General features: G+C 41.2%; 1 protein-coding gene across 7 annotated transcripts in view; it reads right to left on the reverse strand.

The window, feature by feature from the left end:
• GRM8 (glutamate metabotropic receptor 8) overlaps nucleotides 1–26,567 on the reverse strand; it is a 455,163-nt gene that overhangs the window by 33,622 nt on the left and 394,974 nt on the right. For 6 of the 7 annotated variants that reach the window (XM_073328251.1, XM_073328250.1, XM_073328248.1 and 3 more), the window contains one exon: nucleotides 24,250–25,185. In XM_073328251.1, the coding sequence (XP_073184352.1) occupies nucleotides 24,250–25,185 (936 nt within the window). Of the gene's footprint in view, nucleotides 1–24,249; nucleotides 25,186–26,567 lie in introns of those variants that run through there. The other variant, XM_073328254.1, reaches the window with a different exon arrangement.

The following is a 26,567-nucleotide window of genomic DNA, read 5'->3' on the forward strand; positions in this document are numbered from 1 at the left end:
TGTTAGCTATAACATTCTGATTACTTTCCCCAGACCTGAAGGAGAGCTCCATGTAGCTGGAAAGTTTGTCTCTGTCTCTTCCACTGACAGAAGTTTGTCCAACAAAAGACATTATTTTACCCACCTTGGCTTTCTCATAAAGTCATATGGCACACACAAAATGGATTAAAAACTGGCAAATTGATAGGTCTCAAAATGTAACTGTAAACTAGAATGATTGAGTGGGTGTGTTTCCAGTGGGACCACACAAGGATTGGTTCTTGGCCCTATGCTATTTAACATTTTTTATCAAAGAAGAAAACAAAATAATCACTGATAAAGTTTGCAGGTGATACAAAAATTGGGGGAGTGGTAAATAATGAAGGGGACAAGTCACTGATCAATCTGGATTGCTTGATAAACTGGGTGCAAACAAACAATATGCACTTTTAATATGGCTAAATGTAAATGTATACATCCTGGAATGAAGAATGTAGGCCATACTTACAGGATGGAGACTCCATCCATGGGAAGCAGGGACTGAAAAACAGTTGGGGGTCATAGTGGATAATCAGGTGAACATGAGCTACCAGTGGGATCCTAAAAGAGCTAATGCAATCCTGGGATGCATAAATAGGGGAATCCTGAGTAAGAATAGAGAGGTTAATTTACCTCTATATTTGGCATTGGTGTGGTCACTGCTGAAATACTGTGTCCAGTTTTGGTGTCCACAATTCAAGAAGGAGGTTGATAAATTGGGGAGAGTTCAGAGAAGAGCCATGAGAATGATTAAAGGAATAGAAAACATGCCTTATAGTGATAGACTATAGTTTAACAGAGAAAAGGTTAATGGGTGATTTTATTACAGTCTATAAATATCTACACAGGAAACAAATATTTAACAATGGGCTCTTCAATCTAGCAGAAAAAGGTATAAAACTATCCAATGGCTAGAAGTTGAATCTAGACTAATTCAGACTGGAAATAAGGCATAAATTTTTAACAGTACAAATAATGAACTACTAGACCAATGTGAATTCTTCATCACTCTCAATTTTTAAAACAAGATTGGATGTTCTTACAAAAAATGTTTTTCTAGGAATTATTTTGGGGAAGTTCTATGGTCTTTGTTACACAGGAGGTCAGACTAGATGATCACAATGGTCCTTTATGGCCTTGGAATCTATGAATCTTACATTGGGCTTGTTGTAGTTGATATTTTATTTTAAAGGGGTTGTTTCAGATGCCTGAATTTGTTCTTACTACTGTTGCTGGGCCAGTTCCTTCTACCAAAGACAAAGACACTGAAGTATATCGGAAGAGAAGTGGCCAGCATATATAAGTTCTTGTGTAGTAGTAGCTTGCCAGATACCTAGGTTGCTGCATTACTGCTCTGCTGTATCCTTCCAGACACTGGCCACAAGTGAGGGAAAGGAGCATTTATGCAGAAGTGGAGTGCAAAGTAGAGTGAGGGAAGAGCGAATGAAAGTGGAGGAAAGTGTTAGAGCTAGCATTTTGGCTCAAAGTAACAGTATGTGTGTCCTGGGTGTTATGCTCATATTGGAGCTGTTTTCCTCTGTCCTTTGGTTATGAATCCTCTTTCATTGCTGGTGTATGAGTGTGGCATTTTGAGGGATTGTGGAATTAGTGTTACTATGCTGATACTATACCAGGGACGAATCTGGCCTGCCAGCATTTTCTTAAATCAACATTTTACCATGCTATTGAACTTTGTTTTCTTGTTTCTCACTGCGCTGCTGGAACTGATTTATTTTTTTTTTAATTTGCCAACGTAAAAAGTGTTGTTAGGAGTTGCATCAGTAAAATGCAGAAACATCCATGTTGAAATACATCAGGCCAGAGATGTTTCATGGCAAGTTAAACTGGCAAAAATTTCAATAAAAATCAAACTATTACGTTAGAACATCATTCCCCATTAGCTTTTGTGATCATAATAATAACATATTCTAAGGGTTAGATCCACAGGGATTTAGGTGCCTATCTGCCATTTTAGTGCCAAAAATGTAGAACTTCAAAATCGCCACTCAGCAACTGCCTAATCCTGTAGGTGCCTAACGTCCATTTGGCACCCAAGTTCCCATTGATAAAGCTCCTTAGGTGCCTAAAAGTCTGCTAGTGGACATGCACACAGCCACCACATTCCTGAAAACCCAGGCTATCTATCCTATTACTAAAATGAAGCACGCTCCTCAAACTAGGCATTCCTCCTCCTATCTCACCTTCAGGGCCCAATTCTCAGATGTCATCTAACAGATTGGGCCCCACACAAAACAAGGGGAGGAGTTGCTGCTGCCCATATCACCTTTACCCCAGTGAGCAGAGCACTTGCCCAGGATGTGAGAGACCCATTCAATCCACCCCTCTGCTAATGGGGAGCATAGACTTGAACTCATATCTCCCACTTTCCCCAGGACTACCTTAACCACTAGGCCACTGGGTATTCTGCAGTAGGGTATTCTCAGTCTCTTCTGTTGAAGCCATTCTACTTTGTAGCCCAAAAGAAACAAGTCTTTTCTACTCTTTCTGCCTCTGCTTCCATTCCCATCCTTTGCCTGTCTTTTCTATTTAGATTGGAAACTCTTTGCAGCCGGGACCATCTCTTACTATGTGTTTGCCCAGTGCCTAGCACAACAGGGCTCCAGCTTTGGTTATAGCCTCTAAGTCCTACCATAATAGAAATATGAGGCAATTCATAATTATGTACACAACACACAGTCCCCCACCTCCCACACACTTGTAATACTCCTATATTCGTTTTTCAACTAAAGTATAGATGGAAAGTAATTTACAAGTGTTTTGTTGTTTTTTTCTGAAAACTACCATCTCTTTACTCTGATTTGTTTGGAGGACATTCTCAATTTATTAAAAACAAAATTGAAACATGGCCCATGAACTGAAGTTAAAGGTGCTTCAATTTTAAAAGAAAAAAAATCACATGCAAATTGCACTGAGTTTTAGTGGAGGTATCAGCACTATGATACAATCTATTCAGGCTCAGCTATAATGCTCATAAATTACATTTCAAAACAAGTCCCAGGTTGCCCTGTGAGCTATGTTATGGAACTCAGTGTAATTGTTGGTGCAGTATCATTATGTTTCCACTAATCGTCTGAATTTATATTATCCAATATATCCAATTATCCAATATAATAACAAATTATCCAATATAAATTCAGACCAACCATGTGCTGAGTGCCATGCCATTTCACAGGAGTGTTCAGAAGAAAGAGAAGAGGAAGGACAATCTTTTCCTTCTGCAGTCTTTACTTCCAAACTTGCAACTAGGCAGCTCATTAGTAAACACAGCAGTGCTTTCTCCTCATTTAAAACGACAGGAAGAGGAGAAAGGAGTAGCTCGGAACAGAACTATACACAGGTAGCCTCATCTACGTGAAGAGGTATTCTGTAAACGGCTGATGCCTTAACAATTATGTCAAATTAGGGAATCTCACTAACTGTGTGAAATGCAAAAGCCTCTGTTAGGATGAAAAGTCAGACATTATGCACTTAGAAGGTATTAAACATTGTGACTTGCATTATCAGATGAAAAGAACTTGGTAATGAGGAGAAATCAAGACACAAACCTGCAGTATTTCTCTTTAAGAAGTACACTGTTGGTATGCAAGTGGGATATCACAGCAGGATTATAGATGCAGATTTACTTAGCTGCATGAATACAAATGTATTTAAAACCTTCAGGGACAACCACTATACATAGAGAAACACCTTTCTTGTTATAACCAGAGACACTTAACGAGGGATTTTTGCAGCACTTTATCTTTCACACAGAATAAATGACCAGATCTCTCACATACAGAATAAATGGAAAAAACAGATGGTGCACAAATTTACAAGGTTGCACATCAAAAGACAGTCTCAGAAGCTCAAGAACTGAAAGAAAACTGCCTTAGAGGTAGATCCTAGGAATGCCACACTATGAAGGGGGAGAGGCCAGAGACATAAGAGAAAAAAATATTACAGTATCCAGACTAATTTATTTTTAACAGCTGCTGTTTCTTCTGGGGAAAAAAAACACATAAAATATTTTGTCCTTAAAATGTTTAAGAATGTATCAGCATAGGAAATGTCAAATTGGATCAGACACATGGTCCATCTAATCCCGTGTGCTATCTCTGACCATGGGCAGTGCTGGACTCTTCAGAGGAAGATGCAAGAAACCCCACAGTAGGCTGATGGTGAAGTTTTCATCCTAATCACTAATATTCTAAGGAGTGCATTAAGGTCTGAAGCATGATGTTTTATATCCTTCCAAAATTTGCACTAGCATTAACAAATATGAACTGGTATTGTTATTAATTTAAATCTAGTCCCTCTTTGAATTATGCTGAATTCTCATCAAGTGGGGCAGGAGTTCATTTTTTGTATAATTCTCAAATGACATAACTCTGTTTTGGGGGCCTACCCAGTGTTTTAGCAGCAGTATAAAATGCTATTATGATGGGCATTAGAATTAAGAATTTGAGCTCAGTCCCTCACTCCTCAGCTGTCAGGATCAAGGATTATTGCAGCAGCAGCATACTCAGACTCTGGGTGCACAAAAAAACATACTTCACTCTACAACAATGAAGGCCAGCTCCTGAACTACCATGATTTACTCTAGCTGAGAATCTGGCCCTGTATTTTTTATCTTTCTATAGTCCTGGACTCTGGCTGATAAAGCCTTAATTGCTTGGCAATAGAGGCATACAATCTGCATCGCTACAAGGATACAGGTAGCCCAAATAATAGGTGTTGTTGGATGTCAAAGGATGCAATTAATCTATGCATCACCTCACCAGCCTCTGCTGTAGCAAGTCTCCTACGGAGCCAGCCGTGAATTTTGGAGCTGTCCCCGTTTCGGAGAAACTCTAAAGAAGGGTTAGATCCTTCTTAGATGCAAAGAGGTGTAATTTAAGAAGAGATAACATTCATTCTTCAAAAAGAAAAGGAGGACTTGTGGCACCTTAGAGACTAACAAATTTATTTGAGCACAAGCTTTCATGAGCTACAGCTCACCGATGAAGTGAGCTGTGGCTCACGAAAGCTTATGCTCAAATAAATTTGTTAGTCTCTAAGGTGCCACAAGTCCTCCTGTTCTTTTTGCAGATACAGACTAACACGGCTGCTGCTCTGAAACCATTCATTCTTCAGACTGTTTCATTGGTCTTATCTCACAAACAGCTTGTCCTATTATCCCATAGGTTTTCAGACAATCGCCTCTACTAGAGGAGTATACCTTGTAATTTTCAGACAATCTTGGTCAGTTTTGGTGAAGACAGAGGAGTGGAAGGTCAATGTCCAGCTTGTAACAGTAAGCTGGCTCCATTCTTAACAATAGTGAGACTGCGCACTCTCTCTCTCTTTCTCTCTCTCTCCATAATACAAAGAAATGTGTCGCTACTGATCCTGCAGCGTGTCCACAAGCCTGTTGCAAGGATGATTAGTGAAACGTGGTGTGAAATGAATGAGATAAACAGTAGTATCATAATACTTGCTAAAGTGTCTCCAGGATGCAAAGGCAGGGATAATTGCAGTGCTGACAGCCTTTCTCTCTAGGCGAAGGACCTGTGCTGATCTTATGTGTTTGCTACATTTTAGTCATGGGTCAACACTCACTACTGACTGTAGCCAGAGGCTGGTTGTCTCTCCTTTAGCTCATCTGGAGAATAGTATACGCACAATGGCCTTGGAGGAGGATTGTAAGAGAGGAAAAAAGAGAGGCCCTGAATGAAATCCTAGTAAGAACGCTAACTCACTTGACTGCTGCACTCTCCCCTTGCACAGAATTTATAGAAGTGAAACCACCCAGCCTCGTATTATAGGCTGGGTCAATCTGGAAATCAAAAATAATCATATTCACATTCTAAGGTCATCTGCTTTAAATTACAGTCATGTTTTACAAAGCAAACTGCCCTGCTAGTAGCTGTACTTGTAGCATGTGGGGTTGTGGCAAAGTTGTAACTTCTGACAGTAAGTAGTAGGGCTGGGCAAATCTCTTTTGTGGGGAAAAGAACTATAGAAAACCCTAGCTAGATTCTGAGTGTTTCTCCATAATCAGTGCCTCCCAGAGTTCCCAGGTGCACAAGGAGAGCATGCCCCTAACTCTACCACTGTTGGGGGCTTTGGGGGAGGAGGGCATTTGGGGATGCTGAGTGCAGGGTGAGGGGGCCTGGGTCCTGTTGCAATTGAGCTGAGCAGCTCCAGTGGGAGGGTTGTGGATGGGGAGTAAGTGCCCAGCCCTGGGGGTAGAGGAGGCTTGGAGAGGGTTCGGAGGGGCCGATGGGGGGGGGGTTCCCAATCCTGGGGGGTGGAGGATAAGGCCGGGGGAGTGGCCCCGGTCAGAATTAATCTCTTTTGTTTGTTAGAATATGTTTCTCCTAATCAGGCTAGATTCACTAGGGCACTCTAGTTCCTATGCAACATTTTGACAATAGAAAACCATTGTCTGATCAGCCAGGTAAATTGAGTTTATGGAGTGGCTCAAAAATAGCTGGAGCATACCAGTGAATCTTGCCCCATATGGGGTAGGATCAAACCTTATCTGAATAGCATGTGTGTCTTAGTGGTACTTAAATGTAACAGATGGTGCTGAGGACTGGCTTTTTATCCAGCTCAGGTAACATTTCTATGTTATGGAAGCAGACATACCATAAGTCCCTGATTTAGGGTTTCTCTACCCAAGCATTTAGTTCACAGTAAGCTACAGTGTGAATTGAGCCCACATTAGCCTGCTGCAGACTAACTGTTTGGGTGCACCTTGCTGGTGCACACTAGCAGTCCGCTAATATGCTTTTAATCAAGTCCTGTTTCTAAGAGGACTAGATCAAAGCTCTCCAGCAAACTGTTAACCCACGTCAGGCTAACACAGGGTAGATTCACATGCCAGCTTGCCACACTCTAATTGTTCATGTAGACAAGACCTAAGTAACATAAAATGGACGAGGTATCGTGATCTTTGAAAAGTGCTGACGATAGAGTTCTTTTAAGAGGTTTTTGTTCTGCTTTGTTTTATTTTCATGGCACTATGGATTCCTGTGTTTGGTTTCTGAGACACAGAGACCACATTTTCAAAAATGGTCTGTCTATTTGTGACAACACTTGCTTGCTTTTGGTGCCCAGGCTCATGACTGGTGAATGCAAAACAAATGCGGTTTTGCAAACGCAAAACAAATTGCAAATTTTTCCATAGCAAAATTATGGGTTCAGTTATAAAGTTTTGAGGCTTGATTCCCCATTGCATTACTTCCTTTTACAGCTGTAGGTCCATTAGAGATGCACCAACTTGAAACTGGAGTATCTACGTGGCTCTGGGAAGAAGGATAAAGGAGTTTGAGGCGCAAGTGGTGTTCTCGTCCATCTTCCCCGTGGAAGAAAAAGACCTGGGTAGGGACCGTCGAATTGTGGAAGTCAACGAATGGCTACGCAGGTGGTGTCGGAGAGAAGGCTTTGGATTCTTTGACCATGGGATGGTGTTCCATGAAGGAGGAGTGCTAGGCAGAGATGGGCTCCACCTTACGAAGAGAGGGAAGAGCACCTTTGCGAGCAGGCTGGCAAACCTAGTGAGGAGGGCTTTAAACTAGGTTCACCTGGGGAAGGAGACCAAAGCCCTGAGGTAAGTGGGAAAGCGGGATACCAGGAGGAAGCACAGGCAGGAATGTCTGTGAGGGGAGGGCTCCTGCCTCATACTGGGAATGAGGGGCGATCAGCAGGTTATCTCAAGTGCTTATATACGAATGCACAAAGCCTTGGAAACAAGCAGGGAGAACTGGAGGTCCTGGTGATGTCAAGGAATTATGACGTGATTGGAATAACAGAGACTTGGTGGGATAACTCACATGACTGGAGTACTGTCATGGATGGTTATAAACTGTTCAGGAAGGACAGGCAGGGCAGAAAAGGTGGGGGAGTAGCACTGTATGTAAGGGAGCAGTATGACTGCTCAGAGCTCCGGTACGAAACTGCAGAAAAACCTGAGTGTCTCTGGATTAAGTTTAGAAGCGTGAGCGACAAGAGTGATGTCGTGGTGGGAGTCTGCTATAGACCACCAGACTAGGGGGATGAGGTGGATGAGGCTTTCTTCCGGCAGCTCGCAGAAGCTACTAGATCGCACGCCCTGGTTGTCATGGGTGACTTTAATTTTCCTGATATCTGCTGGGAGAGCAATACAGCGGTGCATAGACAATCCAGGAAGTTTTTGGAAAGCGTAGGGGACAATTTCCTGGTGCAAGTGCTAGAGGAGCCAACTAGCGGGGGAGCTTTTCTTGACCTGCTGCTCACAAACCGGAAAGAATTAGTAGGGGAAGCAAAAGTGGATGGGAATCTGGGAGGCAGTGACCATGAGTTGGTTGAGTTCAGGATCCTGACACAGGGAAGAAAGGTAAGCAGCAGGATACGGACCTTGGACTTCAGGAAAGCAGACTTCGACTCCCTCAGGGAACGGATGGGTAGGATCCCCTGGGGAACTACATGAAGGGGAAAGAAGTCCAGGAGAGCTGGCTGTAGTTCAAGGAATCCTTGTTGAGGTTACAGGGACAAACCATCCCAATGTGTCGAAAGAATAGTAAATATGGCAGGCGACCAGCTTGGCTTAACGGTGAAATCCTAGCGGATCTTAAACATAAAAAAAGAAGCTTACAAGAAGTGGAAGGTTGGACATATAACCAGGGAAGAGTATGAAAATATTGCTCGGGCATGTAGAAATGAAATCAGGAGGGCCAAATCGCACCTGGAGCTGCAGCTAGCGAGAGATGTTAGGAGTAACAAGAAGGGTTTCTTCAGGTATGTTGGCAAGAAGAAGAAAGCCAAGGAAAGTGTGGGCCCCTTAATGAATGAGGGAGGCAACCTAGTGACAGAGGATGTGGAAAAAGCTAATGTACTCAATGCTTTTTTTGCCTCTGTTTTCACGAACAAGGTCAGCTCCCAGACTGCTGCACTGGGCATCACAACATGGGTAATAGATGGCCAGCCCTCTGTGGAGAAAGAGGTGGTTAGGGACTATTTAGAAAAGCTGGACGTGCACAAGTCCATGGGGCCGGACGAGTTGCATCCGAGAGTGCTAAAGGAACTGGCGGCTGTGATTGCAGAGCCATTAGCCATTATCTTTGAAAACTTGTGGCGAACGGGGGAAGTCCCAGATGACTGGAAAAAGGCTAATGTAGTGCCAATCTTTAAAAAAGGGAAGAAGGAGGATCCTGGGAACTACAGGCCAGTTAGCCTCACTTCAGTCCCTGGAAAAATCATGGAGCAGGTCCTCAAAGAATCAATTTTGAAGCACTTACATGAGAGGAAAGTGATCAGGAACAGTCAGCATGGATTCACCAAGGGAAGGTCATGCCTGACTAATCTAATTGCCTTCTATGATGAGATTACTGGTTCTGTGGATGAAGGGAAAGCAGTGGATGTATTGTTTCTTGACTTTAGCAAAGCTTTTGACACGGTCTCCCACAGTATTCTTGTCAGCAAGTTAAAGAAGTACGGGCTGGATGAATGCACTATAAGGTGGGTAGAAAGTTGGATAGATTGTCGGGCTCAACGGGTAGTGATCAATGGCTCCATGTCTAGTTGGCAGCCGGTGTCAAGTGGAGTGCCCCAGGGGTCGGTCCTGGGGCCGGTTTTGTTCAATATCTTCATAAATGATCTGGAGGATGGTGTGGATTGCACTCTCAGCAAATTTGTGGATGATACTAAACTGGGAGGAGTGGTAGATACGCTGGAGGGCAGGGATAGGATACAGAGGGACCTAGACAAATTGGAGGATTGGGCCAAAAGAAATCTGATGAGGTTCAATAAGGATAAGTACAGGGTCCTACACTTAGGAAGGAAGAACCCAATGCACAGCTACAGACTAGGGACCGAATGGCTAGGCAGCAGTTCTGCGGAAAAGGACCTAGGGGTGACAGTGGACGAGAAGCTGGATATGAGTCAGCAGTGTGCCCTTGTTGCCAAGAAGGCCAATGGCATTTTGGGATGTATAAGTAGGGGCATAGCGAGCAGATCGAGGGACGTGATTGTCCCCCTCTATTCGACATTGGTGAGGCCTCATCTGGAGTCCTGGGTCCAGTTTTGGGCCCCACACTACAAGAAGGATGTGGATAAATTGGAAAGAGTCCAGCGAAGGGCAACAAAAATGATTAGGGGACTGGAACACATGACTTATGAGGAGAGGCTGAGGGAACTGGGATTGTTTAATCTGCAGAAGAGAAGAATGAGGGGGGATTTGATAGCTGCTTTCAACTACCTGAGAGGTGATTCCAGAGAGGATGGTTCTAGACTATTCTCAGTGGTAGAAGATGACAGGACAAGGAGTAATGGTCTCAAGTTGCAGTGGGGGAGGTTTAGGTTGGATATTAGGAAAAACTTTTTCACTAGGAGGGTGGTGAAACACTGGAATGTGTTGCCTAGGGAGGTGGTGGAATCTCCTTCCTTAGAAGTTTTTAAGGTCAGGCTTGACAAAGCCCTGGCTGGGATGATTTAATTGGGGATTGGTCCTGCTTTTGAGCAGGGGGTTGGACTAGATGACCTCCTGAGGTCCCTTCCAACCCTGATATTCTATGATTCTATCACCATGAAGGCTCAAGCCCTTGGACTTTTTGACTAATGACGTGTACTCTGGATGTGCCTTGCTACTTGGTTTAAAGTTTGGCATTTAAACACTGAGTTATGCATGTTTTATGTTGGTACAATATGTGTATTTATTACTAATATGTAAAATTTCATAATTGCTGTTATGCAGATTTTCAATTAGCTAACTTTTACTGGAAAAACGTTAGTTACGTTGTGAGTATGGGTGTTTTATCTTATGATGACATCACACATATCTATGTCTCACGTGACAGAATGACCAACTTGAGATCAATTCTGCAGGGTTCTGGCACTACATGTGTAGATAGCCTGCAAAAATTTATAGACAGAACCTGCATATCATGTTTGTGTAGGTGTGGATAAGATGGATATATTCTGATTTTCCAACATGGTGAAAGGAAGCAAAATTTTAGATTTTGGAATCAAGAAGGGGGCCCCTAACCTATTTTTGCAACCGGGTCTTCTGGGGTCTTGTTATGCCCCTGAAACCAAGTACATAGGGAGGCATGTTGCCGATGGAAATCTCTTCCCTTATCAAAATGTCCTAAAGTATCTATAATAGAGATGAAACTTAGAATTTTAGATACATTTAAAAGAGCTCTATAGAAATTACTGTAAAATCCTATACACCTTAATAGGGAATGAGATCCTTTCCACAGGTGTTATAACCTGTCCTGTAGAATTCTATAGCACGGCTAGCATCCTGTATTAAATTCCCCAGGATAGTCAAAATCACCTATAAAAAATTATCTGTTTTAGTTAGATATTGTATTCAATTGACTAGAAGTTTTCCATAAGGATGTGCCTCCACAGAGGCCCCACAGAGTGAGAAATGAGTTCATCGGATTTCACTCTAATCACAATTTTTTTTTTAAAAGTGAAAATTAGCATTGTGAATGTCTATCCTTCTGGCCTTAACAAAACTGAAGCCACTAGCTCCTTTCCATGCCTTCTCTTCCTGTTCTCATCCCACAAAACCATCTCCCGCACAGGACCTGCCCCATTAGGGTTGCCAACTGTCTAATCACACAAACCCAAACTCCCTTGCCCAGCCCCATGCCCTGCCCCTTCCCCAAGGCCCCAGCCTGCTCACTCCATCCCCCCTCCCTCCGTCGCTCACTGTCCCCCACCCTCACTCACTTTAACCAGGCTGGGGCAGGGAGTTGGAGTGCAGGCTCTGGGTTGGGGTCAAGGGATTCAGAGTGTGGGAGGGGGCTCTGGGCTGGGGCAGGGGTTTGGGGTACAGGAGGGGGTGAGGGGTGCAGCTGGGCAGCATTTACCTCAGGTGGCTCCCAGTCGGCGGCACAGTGGGGCTAAGGCAGGCCCCCTGTCAGCCCTGGCTCCGCGCCGCTCCCGGAAGCAGCCAGCATGTCCCTGCATCCCCTGAGAGGGGGTCCAAGGGAATCCATGCATTGCCCCTGCCTGCAGGCACCACCCCCGCAGCTCCCGTTGTCTGCAGTTCCCGGCCAGTGGGAGCTGCAGAGTCGGTGCTTGGGGTTTAAAACTTCCTGCCAGTTGATGCAGCCAACCCTGTCATCTCCTCTTCTTCTTGCTCTCTGAAGAAACTGCACTCCCTAGTAGTCATCTGCATATTTATCTGAAAATAATCAGACATGACTAGATAGCTGCAGACAACTGCATTATTTTAATACAGTATAATTATGGGTGCTTTGCCTGAGGAAAAAAACTAAGAACTGCAAGATTTGGCTTAGAAACATCCTTGCACTGTAGAGGTCCTTTAATACTCTATAATAAAAATAAGTATTTTAGTCTTTTCAGAAGTGACATTATCTTTTTTTTTTTTAGACTTAGTCCAGCCATCACTCATGTAGTTTTCTTCAAAAACTGCTTGAGTGCAAAATGCATAGTCCTATAACATGAATATAAAAACAGATTGTCACATCTAAAATCTCTGAAGAACAAAAATGCACTCGTTCTCCAAAATAAATTAAAGGCTCTGAAAAACAAAAAAAAGTATATAAATTGAAACATGGATGAAATGCAATTTCAACAAGAAGGCAATAAGGCATTGACCATGGGGCTTCTATGAAAATATTCTTCACCCAAATGGATGGTTTTGTAGGAGGGAAAAGAATATTGCTTAGCAGGGTTGACAAGCGGGGGAGGGGAAGACTCGAGGAGAAAGAAGAACACTGGTGCACTGAAATGCATAGCTGCTGGCTAACCTGACAGGCTAGATCTAACTTACTTGCTTACATACTGTCATTTTAAACAGCATGCTAGTGCTAACTGCTGTAAAAATAGGTCTTGGCATCGACTTTTAGGCATTACATGTGTTGGAGAGGTGCCCAGTGTTTCATTTTGCAGTCATAGGCATCTATTCTCTGTGTGTGTGAGTGCATCCATGGGCAAAGAGACCCCAAAGAGCTCACTTTAGTATTCAGGTAGATTCAGGTAGCATAATTAATAAGGCTGAATTTATAATTTCCACTGTATAGATAAAAAGTCTAGTATAATTTTATAAAAGCTTTTATTTCAGGCATGCACAATAGATAGAAATTATTATTTAGGCTCATAGTTAAACAGTAAGATTAGCATTTTCCATATAGTATTAGTGTATTCTGTGTGATAAAATCTACATAAAACTCTGCATTTATTAACTTTTATCTTATATGCTGCAGTAGCTGATCTATCTTTGCACATAGCTAATCTCTAATTACTGCAGCTCTCTTGAAGCACTAAGAATAATATCCCCCCATGCTCTTCAGTATTGGTGTTTCCCACAGACTGGAGTAGAAACTATGTGAATTTCCTCCTCTATCTTCCATCATACAGGAGAGGCTAGTTTGCCCCCCCAGACATGCAGCTCCTTTTAAACCATGGTGCTCTTGGGAAATCCACCAGTGGTATGGGCCATCCACACTCCCCTTAGACCCTGCATTGCTATAGAGAGTCTCTGGCTCCCTACAGCAGCTAGATATGTCAGCTCCATCGGGAGCCATACCACTAGTGGCTTACCTGACTATACTGCCCAGAAGAGGTGTTCCAGAGTCCAAAGAGGAAACCCATACAAGCACCACAAGAGTCAATGTTTCTTGGCAGCATGTGTGTAAAGGGAAAGCATGGCCCGAAGAACAGCCATTCCCCAAGACTTGCCTCTTGCCACCTCATCCCAACCTGCAGATATGGTTTCCCTTGGACCTCTTATGAAGGGGTTGCCATAGGATCTAAGAGAAGGAACAGGGAGCGTACCATGAAACCCGCTTTCCTACTTCTGTGTGTCTCCCATCTCAAACAGAGATTTCGGCTGCCCTCCATTTGTAAACTGGAGAGATGTAGGAAACTCTATATTTTAAGGATAGGACACATTTAGTACTCTTTACTAGTAGGGATGTTTAGGAGACCAAACCTGCCTGGAGAGTAATTTTTATTTCATTTCTTCTTTTCTCAAGGTGTATACTAGTTATCGTATACTAGTTGTGAGCAGAACTACAGAAGGTTGCAGTGTATTTATTGGAAACACGCAAAAAAGTATGGTAGAATATTCTGCAAAGCAGCTATTGGTAAAGTTTGGTTAAATCAGATTCAAGCTCTTGGATTTTTACTTTCATGCTAGATAAACAATGAAAAATACAACAACAAATTCAAACTTTTCATTATTAATTGTTACTAGTATAGTGCCATTGGTGTGCAAAATGCTAGCACATAATTTAGATAGATCCTTGCCTCAAACAGCTTGTAATCTAAATGGGATGGATGTTTTGCAAACAATGAAAGGATTCAGGGCACTGGTAGGAAGAGATAGGGCAGTGACCTACGTCAATGGTAAAATTTCCATTGGCTTCACTGGGGCCAGGATTTCACTCATAGTCTGTCAACTATGAAAGGCTAAACAAAAAGAAGTGGGTCTTGGATAGATTTGACCATGGAAATGATGGGTGCTAAGTGATCAGTGGCATGCCAAAAGCTTCAGGGGTTCAACAAGATTGCCAATGATGGACACAAGCTGAATATACAAATAAACCACCTTAAGCAACTTGTCACACACTGATCTGGGTGGCATTTGATTTGCCTATGGGATTTGCTATGACGCGATGATGGTGATGATAGTAGATGGAAGGAATGGAAATTGTTTTAACAATAGCATAAGACTAGGCATGAAGTTAGGAGTGGGAGTTGGGAATAAAAGGAACATTAAGGAGAGAACATTGAGCAGAGCATAGTGTCCATGAGGGAGAGTAGGATGAAAGAAGAGCTGGATTGTAGGCAGTGCATGTAAAGTTTTAAAGGTGAGGATTAGGTTTTTGGATATGAAGGGGAAAGATGTGGAAGCCATTGGCTGACATGGTTAGGACAACAGCAGAGGAAGGTTAATTAATGGTGGTATTTTGGATAAACTAAAATGAAGTGGACTGGAGACAAGAGAGGAGGATATTAGAGTAACTGAGGTGAGGGGTAATGAGAGCATGGATCAGGGCTTTGGCATTTGGGAGAAAGAGAGTTGACAAGTCTCCCTGACTGCAAGGACAATGCAGAGAAAATAGCAACTTAATCTGTAATTAGGAAATCTAGAAACTTTTATGAAGTTGGATGACTTTTGTTGCAAAGTGAAAGCTTATCATAACAATTCAAAAAGGTATAAGACAAAGCATTCTGGAGGATGTAAGCCCATTATATTGAGTTTTATCTGACCATATTGTACCTAGCATTGCATGTGTAAGATTTCTATTTCTGCATCATCACTTCAGCAGCTCAACTTTAAAGGAAACATATGGTACAAACAAGTCCCTCACAGAGACGGTGTGAACAGCACTCTGTTGGCAGGAGCGCTCTCCTGCCGACAACACTAATGCTGCTCGTTGGGAGTGGAAGTTTTTTGTCCGTAGGAGAGCTCTCTCTTGCCGACAAACAGCGGCTGCACTACACACCTTTTAGCAGCACGGCTGTAGCAGCACAGCCATGTCACTAAAAGCTGCGTAGTGTAGACATAGCCTGAGTGAAATGCGAAACAAAGTCAAAAGCTGTCGAAAGTACAGACGAACATTTTGTGGCAACATATATGAATGAATTGGTTTTTTTACAGTAACAACTAGGTCACTGCTTAGTCTTGAGTGGTTTGTAAAAACTTTAACCGTTGTAATAACATTGTGTCTAGCTGCACAACCATGTTGGCTGCGACAGGTGTTTCTGTACTCTATCATTATTCTGAGCAGAATGGCCAACAAAGCCACTGATAGTTTTGCATAAAAAGTAATGGCAGGCTATGGTCCAGACAGTACACCTCACTCTTCGTTTTCAATCACTTTGTGCTCCAGTGGTCTTGGCATGACAAACACGCCCTCCTTGCACACTGCATCTGAGAAGGATCTTCAGCAATTCTAACAGTTTAGTAAATGTGGGTTTCCCTTGCTCATTTACAAGCCTAGCCTCAATGTGTGCACTGATCAATGTCAAGGTGATCCTGGTAAAGTGTGTATCATAGGTCAAGAAAATGGATTAAAGGGCAAATCCAGACTCCACCTCTTGGTAGTACAAGCAGTGCAGTTCTGTTATGTGAGGCGAGCACTAGATGTGTGTGGAGGTGTGAGTTTGTATCCAGCAACATAGCACAGAGCCCATCTCCACAGAGGCTCCCTGTTGGGCAGTGTTGATGTTCATGTAAATCCTCCAGCTCTCCCTTAGAGGAAGTGTGTTGGGACCAAAGCAGGATGTTGCACTTCATGCATTGTCTCATGACACCTGTGTAGAGTGTTCTGCAAAGCTACTTCATTGCCTGAGGGAAGGATTCTCTTCCCCCCAGTCATGTTTAGGGGTAGATTTAAGATTTGGCCTATGTGCACTATGTTCTTTTATATTCTTCTTTGTCTTGATAAGAATAGGTTTATTTTGCGCCACTTTTAATCCTGTTAACAGCTTTTTGTCCTGAAAATATGGCTTTAGTAATTGGCAAACCTAAAAGAAACTATTGTGTAGAAATCAGGATGGAAATCTTGCTGGAACAGCCTTTCTTGTGAGATTCCTGGTACTTCTTAGTTCCTGCTGAGTTGGAAATAGAACAGAAATAGCCTTTCTTGTGGCATCACAGTATTTTTACTTTGGTCATAAGTAGAGAAGCACATGTAAAAAAATGCAAAAGAGAAAAAGGTTCACACATTAAAGAAAGCTTTTGTCTGAATTTTGCATGGAGATTCAGGTTATTTTTTATTTTTATCCACCCCTAGTAAGAACGCTAATTCTATATATGCTTTGTAACACTGAACTAGCCTACCTAGATTTTGTCAATATTGTGCAGTTTGATTATTTGAGAATTTCTATTCATCCCTGTTTATATGTTCAAGAAGCCGCAAGAGCTAAAGCAGGAAGCCAATTAAAATACAAGATATATCCTTGGAGCTTCATTGGGTATTGGCAATACTGTATTTTAGTCCAGATTTTACAAATCTAGTCAAATATTATAGTCTGTTATGGAGGATATTAGGCATTAAAATGACATCTCACACTCATTATAAAGATGGTAACATTGAGAGTCAGATAATGAAAGAAATCTGATTTACACTCTCGCTGTGTGGGCTTAATATTTACTATTAAAATACAAAATTATTTTCAGGAATATAGTTACTATTAAATTGCTACCACTGAATATATTTGTTTTCTATTTTACACTTCTCATTACACTATTGTGGTCAAAATAGACAGACTCTTTTCTCTGTTACTAGAGAAAAAAGAGTCTGTGCCTTTAAAATGGCCAAGAGGCTGTAGTTCCAATCCATATTTGGCAACCCTCCAAGAAACAAAAAAAAAGTGTAACTGGGCTCAATGAAGCTTACGTTTTAATAGTTTCCTTGGAGCCCTCTTATGAAGAGATAAAATGAGGGTGGAGATGTCCACAGCATCGCTTGTCATCGGCAAAACTTTTGTCTTTTGGGGGTGGGGGGGCTTTTAACACCTCTGAAAGACAAAATTTCTCAAGCCTCAAGCTGCCCCAATAGCCTTGCTTTCTCAGAAGCTATCTGCAGAGACCTGAGAAGCTGGTGCCTAAGACAAAAAGATGTCATTTGAGGTGAATTCCACACTTTTGATCAACAAAGACCTCGAGCGTATGCAGATAGGGTGAAATTCTTGTCTATGCAGAGGACCAGCACATGGCCTATGCACCATATACATCCCACTACGGATATGTCTACACTCCACAGTTTGGACGAAGAGCGTGTGAACAGCAGTGCACACCAAAGTTCCACTCTGTAATTCCCACTGTGGACACTGCAGGTGCAAACTTAACGGTTCCAAGTTCATATGGAGCATAAGCACTCCCTTACTGACTTTCACTGGTTATCTGGATTGTGGGTGGGAAAGAAAGGGATAATAGCCTTGCAGTACTTCTGCATTCACTAGTTGAACATGTGGACAGAAGTGGATCTGGTCCACAACTGCACAGGGGAGCTTCACTGTCTGACACATAGCGGGAAGTGTGCTGCTCCAGGTATGGACCTGGAGCAGGGAACTTCCCCCACAGACCTCACGGAGCCTAGATTCTGAGTCAGACCATAGGTCCCATTCTGCTCCTGGAGCATCGTAAAAAACACATGGTCTCTTGCTCAGCCCTTTGAAGATATCAAATGTCATGATTTATTTGAGATTACTAGAAAAAGTTTAAAACTGAAGAACTAATTTAATTAATAAAACACTTTTTGGAACAACAAAAAAACTTAGGGCCTGATTCTCTTCTCACTTATACTGGTGCAAATCAAGAGTAATGCCACTGAAATCAACTGAGTTCAACTGGAGCAAAAATAGTGAAAGTTAGAGGAATATCAATCCCACAGTCTGCTAAGTGTGCACACCCGAGCACTGTACACTGATGGGTCTACCAAAAAAGTGTTCATCACCGCTAGCTGAATTCTTATGCGGTTTGTTACACTGGAACAAAGGATTCAATTAAACTCAATACAGACATTATGAACAAAATGAAATAAATGTTAACATGATGAGTTCCCTTTCTCAAGATCTGCTTTCTTTCTTTGGTGCTGTGACGTGTACACGATGGACAACCTTCAGAGACACATCTCTGAATATCATCTGAACTAGGGGGATGATACTTTGAGATGAAGAAAACTCTCAGTGCAGGCTGGTTCATTAACAAAGTCTGAAGCATTATCAGACATTTTGTTTTCTTAATGTCACCTTCAAATCATTTTGAATTCATCGTAAGTGAAATAAAAATTAGAAGAAAAAAATTTGACCAACATCTCCAGAAATGTAGGGGGGGCAGAGGGAATTTACCTGCACCAGAGTTTTCAAGCTTTTTCATCGTTTGGACCACATTTTAACAGATAGTCTCCTGTGGTCGCCTCTCCCTCCCACTGGAAATTGAATAATATCCTTATTACAAGTACAGCAACAGTTTGCATGGACAATTAGTATTATGAAATGATCAGATGTATTTGTATCTTCTTTTAAGTGACTTAGCAGCTGGTAACAAATAGGAGAGCCATGTTATGTGACCAGCAAGTTCTCTACCCACTCCCAGCTATTGCTCCCTCAGTCACCTTGAGTCTATGTACAAGAGCTTAAGAACTGTGAGACTAGTAAAGCCGCAAGAATAATGATGTATTGTAACACTCATATGATCTGTTTATGCCATACTTTTTAATTTGCCTTTACTCCACTTGTTGGAGAAAAGATCAAAGTTGTAGGCAGAGTTTGGAAATATGCTGAAATGTTCCTGTCTCTTTAAATTACCCCTTTTGGTTATTTCACTGCTTCCAGAATGGGGAGAAGAACAGGAAGGGGGGAGAATGACTTAGTGTTTTCTATGGGTCCTTTTTCCTTATCAAAAAGTTCAGCCTCCTTTCTTTTGCAAAATGGAAAACAAGTATTCGTATGTTCACTCAAAACAGAAAAGTACTAGGCTAATATAATAAATTATATCTTCATTATCTGAATGAACATGATTCATCCACCTGTCAAAACTTGTAAAACAAGTAATGCAAGGAAATTAAGTAGATCTTTTCATTGAATAGAGATGTATTTTAGACAGTCATTTATCCTCTGCCAATTCTGGTGCAGTCTGCCGTTGTAACATAATTTTACCCAGTGGTTCATAAAACATCTGTTTTAATCATTCAGCCAACTTCACTTTTTATTCTACAGCATTCCAACCATCATGACATTTAAAGAGATCTCTATTTCAGAAAATCCCAGTACTTTAACACTCTGCCATGCAAATGTGAGGTCAAAGGATATGCAGGCTGGAATGCTATCTTGTACAGTTTTGCCACTTTCCACTTCAAGCACCTCAGTGACATTTACTTCTGTGCAAAGGATATAGTGTTTTATGTCTTGAGGTAAATTTTCTCCCATTATCCCCATATAGCTTCGAAATATCTTTCAATGCTTTTAGTAGGTTTCCTTTTTTTTATAGTAGAAGACAACAGCATAATCATGAAGTGACAAAATAAGAAAGAGAAAATTAGTCCAAAAATACTCAGCAGAGTCATTGCCCTTTTTTGCTCTTACACTTAGGCTGATGATGGAATCTGCTGATGAACAAAACCTGCATACTGTTCTCGTCTGCATCTTTTGAATCCCGCTAGTAGCAACAACCACAAACTGAAATGCTACAGAAATAATAATCAGAAGAAAGGCTTTCTTAGGCATGTATGTTGGTTTGATGTTCTGCTGGTTGAGATTCAAGATAACTGAAGTGTCTGGAAATTTATAAAAACCATCAGACTAGGATGAAGGGAGGTTCAGAAGGTTTTTTTGTGCCTTTGCTTATTTGCTACTTTAAATTTACTTCTTTTTCTCATATGTTTCTAAATCCTCCCAACTATGTTTTATTTTTACACCTACATAATTACAGATAACCAGAAGGTGAGTAGAAAAACGATCATAATGGGACTATTAATAACAAACTACATACGTTGGGCCTGAACCTGAGCGGGGGTAATCAGCCTAGCCCTATTGACTTCAGTGAAGTTACGCTAATTTCCACCAGCTGAGGATTTGGCCTAGTAATTATAATCTTGAATACCCACATAAGCCTTTTCTTTTCCTCAATCTCCAGTGTCCCTTACATATGTCTAAAGTCCAATCCAGCATCTTGCTCATTAAGACACTGATGCAGCAAATTCAGCAAAACACTTAACCACATTCTTAACTTTCGGCATGTGTTTGAGTCCTATTAACATCGGTGCTTAATTGTTGACTTAATTAATCAGGGTCCAAAGTTTTTGTAATAGTTGTACATTCAAACTCAGCTTCATCCTGTCCAAAATCTCACTGGACTCTTATATCTTCTAGGATTTCTTCAAATACCATGAAAGTCAATGGGCATCTTTCCATACATTAATTGACTTTGGATCAGGCTTTCTGTTAGTTTCAAATAGCAAGCTGTTTAAATTACCTTGTCTCTCTGTTTATCAGTATAAATATCTTGGGAGTGGAAGAACAACAGGAGATACTAAAACATTTTCTACCTAAATTGTGTGCTCATTAGTTCTTGGAATGGGCAATTGTGTATATGATCCTTCCAGAAAATATATTGGTTTCTGCTGCTTGTTGTGGGTATCAGTAACATTTAGGGGACAAAGAAGTGCCCATCAGGAAGCAGGGCCTGCAGCAGAGCCAGTCTCTCGGCAACCTGCCCCAGTACAGCTGGCCTGTAGTAGGCTGCCTGAATTGCTACACCACCTGATTGGCTGGAAAAGTCAGCAGACCGGCTCTTAATCCCCATAGAAGCACCACCATCAATAGCACCACAGTGACTGCTCAAAGTGTATCCCATGGCTGCAAAAGCTCCTGTGTCTGCTTGCCCGCAGCCCTGCTCTGGGCCTGTTTCAGTCTTGGACCCAGCCTTGCCTGTCTTGCCTCACTCCAGGTTAACTGGTTCTGACCCTTGACTCCAATTCCTGACTTCTGACTCCAGCTCAGACTCCTGCTCAGGCCACTAGGCCCCTGATTCCTGCTCACGCCCCAGTTCTGACAGTGCCCCAGAACACTTTCAGAGATGTTTTGACTATTTATTATTATGATTTATTATTAATTATTATTATTATTATTAATAGGAACATGTCTAGAGATACAGATGCTGTAAAATACCAGTTGGGAATAGATTTGGGATGTAAAGACTGCCTTGCTCAATTTTATTCCTTTCAGCATTTCAAGAATGCAACCCTTGCTCTTATTCTGTCCTTTAAATTCCCCAATTTATAGCTAGATTCCCTTTGAACAAGCTCAAGCCATATAGCCAAATAATATAAGGGCTCTAAAATCAACTGCAGATAAGGTCCAGGGTGATGAGCATCTCAGAAACCACCACTTCATTTAATTTATCCCATTATTTCCTTATTAGATAAAAATAGGTGTACAAAAAGCAATTCCAATTACCAGATTTTATAGTGTATTAGCTTTCCTTAGAACATGCGTCTTTAGAAGTTCTATATTAACTGAGAAAACTACAAGTAACTTTGCCTAAGTATATTCAGAGACTTATTATATATGTGAGCACTAATCATTACATTTTTGTCCCATTTAGAGAAATAATTTAATTGCATGCATGCTTGAGCTATTGTGATGATGTCCATAAGGCTCAGTGTGGAAACATGTTTTTATTTACAACAAGAAGCAGAAGGCTGAAAGAATTATTTGAATTGCAAAACTACTGTATTAACATTTTAATTTGTTTTTTCCCTCCTGAAAGTCATTATATGAAGAACAAGAATAACTGATCATTTTTTTAAAAATGCAACAACTAAATAACAGAGTTTAGTGCCAGAACCCAGGAGATTTAGTTATGTTCATTTGTCCACTTTGGGAGTTCACATAAGAAACCAAACAGAGGGGTTTATTATTCTCTTCTTTCGAAGTGGAGAGCGTGTCATCTCTTGCGTCAAATAAATGAGAACCTATTGTGTAAATTAAAAGTCATTGCGGAACCACCGGCCAATAGCATTTTCCATTATCCAGAAATACATGTGTTTAGTCACAAATACCATGCCTTGCTAAACTCAGCATGCCCTGAATGGTAAAACATTCTCTTTCAAATAATAAGTATTGCATCCCTAGCCACACAAGTTTTTACTGACTTAAACCTATACATAAAAGCATCAGCATTTAAACTCTGTTCACACATACGATTATCAGCTAAAAGTATTTCCCTGTTCCAATTATAAGTGTCAGAATTCTTCAGCTTTACTTACTTCACCTATGCTGTGCCACTACCTTAGGGTTTAATTCTCCATAAAATATTAATGGCCTTTCATTCTGAACAAGGCCATGCAAGTCATGACAGGTCACAGATCTTGGCTTTGTGGCAGCCTGACCTATTCAGCAGTGAGTGTGCTTAGTACTTTTTTTTTTTTTTTTTTTAAGAAAGCTGGCTGAAAACCACATTGATCTATGGAAATGAAAAAAATCATACTAATGAGCTCTGCTCCCCCTGAAAACTTTTATGACTGAATCAGCAGGTGTTTTATTTAGTCACACATTACCACTTTTTGAATTTTGAAGCCAAGGGGGTTATGCCAGCCGAAAGCATGTGGCTGTTTTGCATATACGTTAATGGGGATAGATTCTGTAGTCCATTTTCTGAAAAAATATTTTGGATAATTTAAAAAATATTTTTTTTAAAAATCACCCATTAGGAATGGGAGTGGGGGGAGGCTCTGGTTCAGAGATTCACACCCTACATTTCTGCTTTTCAAGATTTTCCAAACCGTCTTGGCGATTGATCTGTGTTTTATTGCTCTTTCCTGGCAGATTTGCCATCTTTCCCAATGTCAGCTGGAGACAAACTCACATAGCTGACATGTGTCTCTGTCTTCCCATTAGAAGCACGAGAGAGAGAGTTAAATGTCTGAGATATTGTATATGGTTCTCGCTGACTGATATTACGAAAGGATCTTGTCAACTGAACAAGGAAGAACTGACCTCTGAACATGTTAGACTGAATCTCTCATCAAAAGAGCTCATTTTCCTGAGCCTAATTTCCTCAAAAAGAACAGGAGGACTTGTGGCACCTTAGAGACTAACAAATTTATTTGAGCATAAGCTTCCGTGAGCTACAGCTCACTAACACAGCTGCTACTCTGAAACCTGTAATTTCCTCAAGGCGCTATTAATTAATTAACTGAGCCCTTATGTAAAGTTTTAAATGAGATAAATATTCAATTTACTGGGTATTTTTCTCTCCATATTTGTATTTATTTATTTATTTATTTGTATGTGTGGCTGACAGGTAAAGGTAATGACTTTCATTCTACCCAAACATTCTTCTTCATTATTTTTGACAAGTGTAAGTAGATCTTGGTGGAGTTTTGAAATATATCTATTTACATCAGTTCTGTGCTAGGCAGCAAACATTTATAGCATTTTGTATAACAGACTGGAGCATCATGAATAATAACAACACCCATTAGTGGAAGCAGTCATTTAAGGAAAAGATGTATCCAGAAAATAACTTGGTCATTTTGGCAATCATGGCAGTTATGGCAGTCATGTCATAATCAGATCCCAGATCTTGTTACAAATCCCAGGAAATGTACCTCTCCAAAGACACATGCCATTACCTTCCATTTCTTAATATTCTAGCAATTTGTGTTCACATTCAGAATTAGTAATTTATAAGACTGAATTAATGTAATGTTACAAATATTGTAATGGAAAAAGGCAGGTTAACATTTGATTCTTAATTTTATTGTCACTTACCTTCTCTGTGGACTGCGCAGTACCAAAAAAGATTGGAATAAAAGCTAACCAAATTATGCAGGTGGTGTACATAGTAAATCCAATGGGTTTTGCTTCATTGAAGGTCTCTGGAACCCCTCTTGTTTTAATAGCATACACAGTGCATGTGACCATCAAGAGAATACTGTATCCAAGGGAACAAATGAGAGAAAGATCAGAAATGTCACATTTGAGAACTCCCCTGGCATTTTCAGGATCTAGTGTCCTCTGCTCTCCATAGTCTACTACGATATGTGGTGGATCAACAGCAAACCAGATGAAGACTCCAAGAAGCTGCATGGATATGAGGCTGAAAGTGATCACCAACTGGGAAGCTGGGCTAATAAACTTTGGAGCTGTGACAGATTTTTTACCTTGCTCAAATATTCTGTGGATTCTATTAGTTTTTGTGAGCAAGGCAGAGTAACTGAAGCACATGCCGAGTCCTAAAAAGAGCCGTCGAAATGAGCAGATCACTGTGTCCGGAGCGGCGATCATTAAAAAAGTGATAGAGTAACAGAGAAAAATCCCAGTCAATAGCACATAGCTGAGTTCGCGGCCCGATGCTCTGACGATGGGTGTGTCATTGTAGCGGACAAATGTCACGATGACAAAGGTGGTTGCAATAATTCCGAGAATAGCTATGAACACAGGCACAATGGCCCAGGGAGAATGCCACTCCAGTTTGATTATTGGGATAAGCTGGCAATCTGTGCGGTTGGCATTTGGTCGCTTATTAAATGGGCACAGTTCACAGGTGAGCTCATCCACTTGATAATGGTACCCTTCACAGCGTTCACAGTGCCAACAGCAAGGCACTCCTTTTACTGTTTTCTTTCTTTCCCCAGGTTTACAGGGCAGGCTGCAAACAGAAGCTGGATGTGTATGATCTCTGTTAGCCCACTGCATGTCTTCTACCTATGGGTATAAAAAATTAATGAGCCTTCCATTTTCCTTCATTTATAATATCCTAATCCTGGCCACAGGTTTGTTATAAATCATGGTTTGCTGACAGTACAAATACAGTTTACCATAATAAGCAACCTGTTTCTTTCCCTTATATTGACTTTATGAAAGTGTTAAATGATCGTGCCCAATAAATCATTCATGCCATGGGCTTGATGAGTGTCATTTGTTTCTATTTACCTCTTTACTGCCGACCAAATTGACATCTGTAAAGAGATTTATTGACTCCAGGCTAGTTTAAAGGCAAAATGTCCTACAGAAAGAAGTGTATAAACTAATCACATGCAAGTATAAATACCAGTAGTTTTCCAACATTTAATTAGGAAATGTGGATGATGTGGGTTTTGAATTAATTTCTGGTACAGCAAAAGGACAGATTAAAATCTCCATGCATCAACTCTGACAGAATAAAAAGGACCAGGGAAGGATCCACTTCCATTTAGACATAATGCTATCTCTTCCAAGAAGAACCTGTTATCTGTTCATATGTTTTCATCCTTCAACTTTTGCTCAAAATGCATAAGAATATCTTTTTTTCCCACTTCTAGTAGGTAAAAATGTGTATACACCACAATATAATTAATAATTTAAAGAGATGTCACAGCTGCACTTCAGTCCTCCTGGTTTAAAAATTCCAATTTTTTTTATAATTTAAAATTCATACACGCAGTGCAACCTTGTTTCAAAGGGGGCATCAATCCTGGATCTCTCCACAATGACATATAACAAAACAGGAAGTCTCCCCCACAAAAAATAAAATAAAATCTATAAAGAAAACTAACGGATCTAACAAAATTCTTGCTTAACTTCTGCAGCTTGGCCCAGATTCTGCCACCTTTACTCAGGTTGAGTAGCACTTTGTTCCACAAGGGATCCCACTGCTTTAAATAGAGCTACTTACAGAATAAGGTATTATTGCAAGGATGGCAGAATCTGGCCCTTTTCTTTGTGCTGCATCCATGCCCCATCCTTCATGTGTACATTATTTAATTAGATTGTAAGCTCTTAAGTGCAGGGACTGTGTCTTGATCCTTGCCTGTAAAGTGCCTAGCACAGTTCTGGATTTATAAATAAAACAGCAATAATAAACCTTTGTGTGGCATGGGTGTTTTCACCTCCCACTGGCAGAGGACAGAGTAAGGCCAGGTTGGCAAAGGTGATCATTTTGGCCTTAGCAGTTCCAGCAGTGTTACCACAAATTTCAGAGAGCAGCACACCATGTAAGGCAGCTGCTTCACAGCCCCACTCCTCTGCCTCCAAGCAGCCAAGCACCAACCATACAGCCATGTTGACGTGACAGTGGAGCCTCCATTCCCTTCTTCTGTGCCATAGGT

This window comes from Lepidochelys kempii, chromosome 1, assembly GCF_965140265.1.
Source record: "Lepidochelys kempii isolate rLepKem1 chromosome 1, rLepKem1.hap2, whole genome shotgun sequence".
NCBI lineage: Eukaryota > Metazoa > Chordata > Testudines > Cheloniidae > Lepidochelys > Lepidochelys kempii.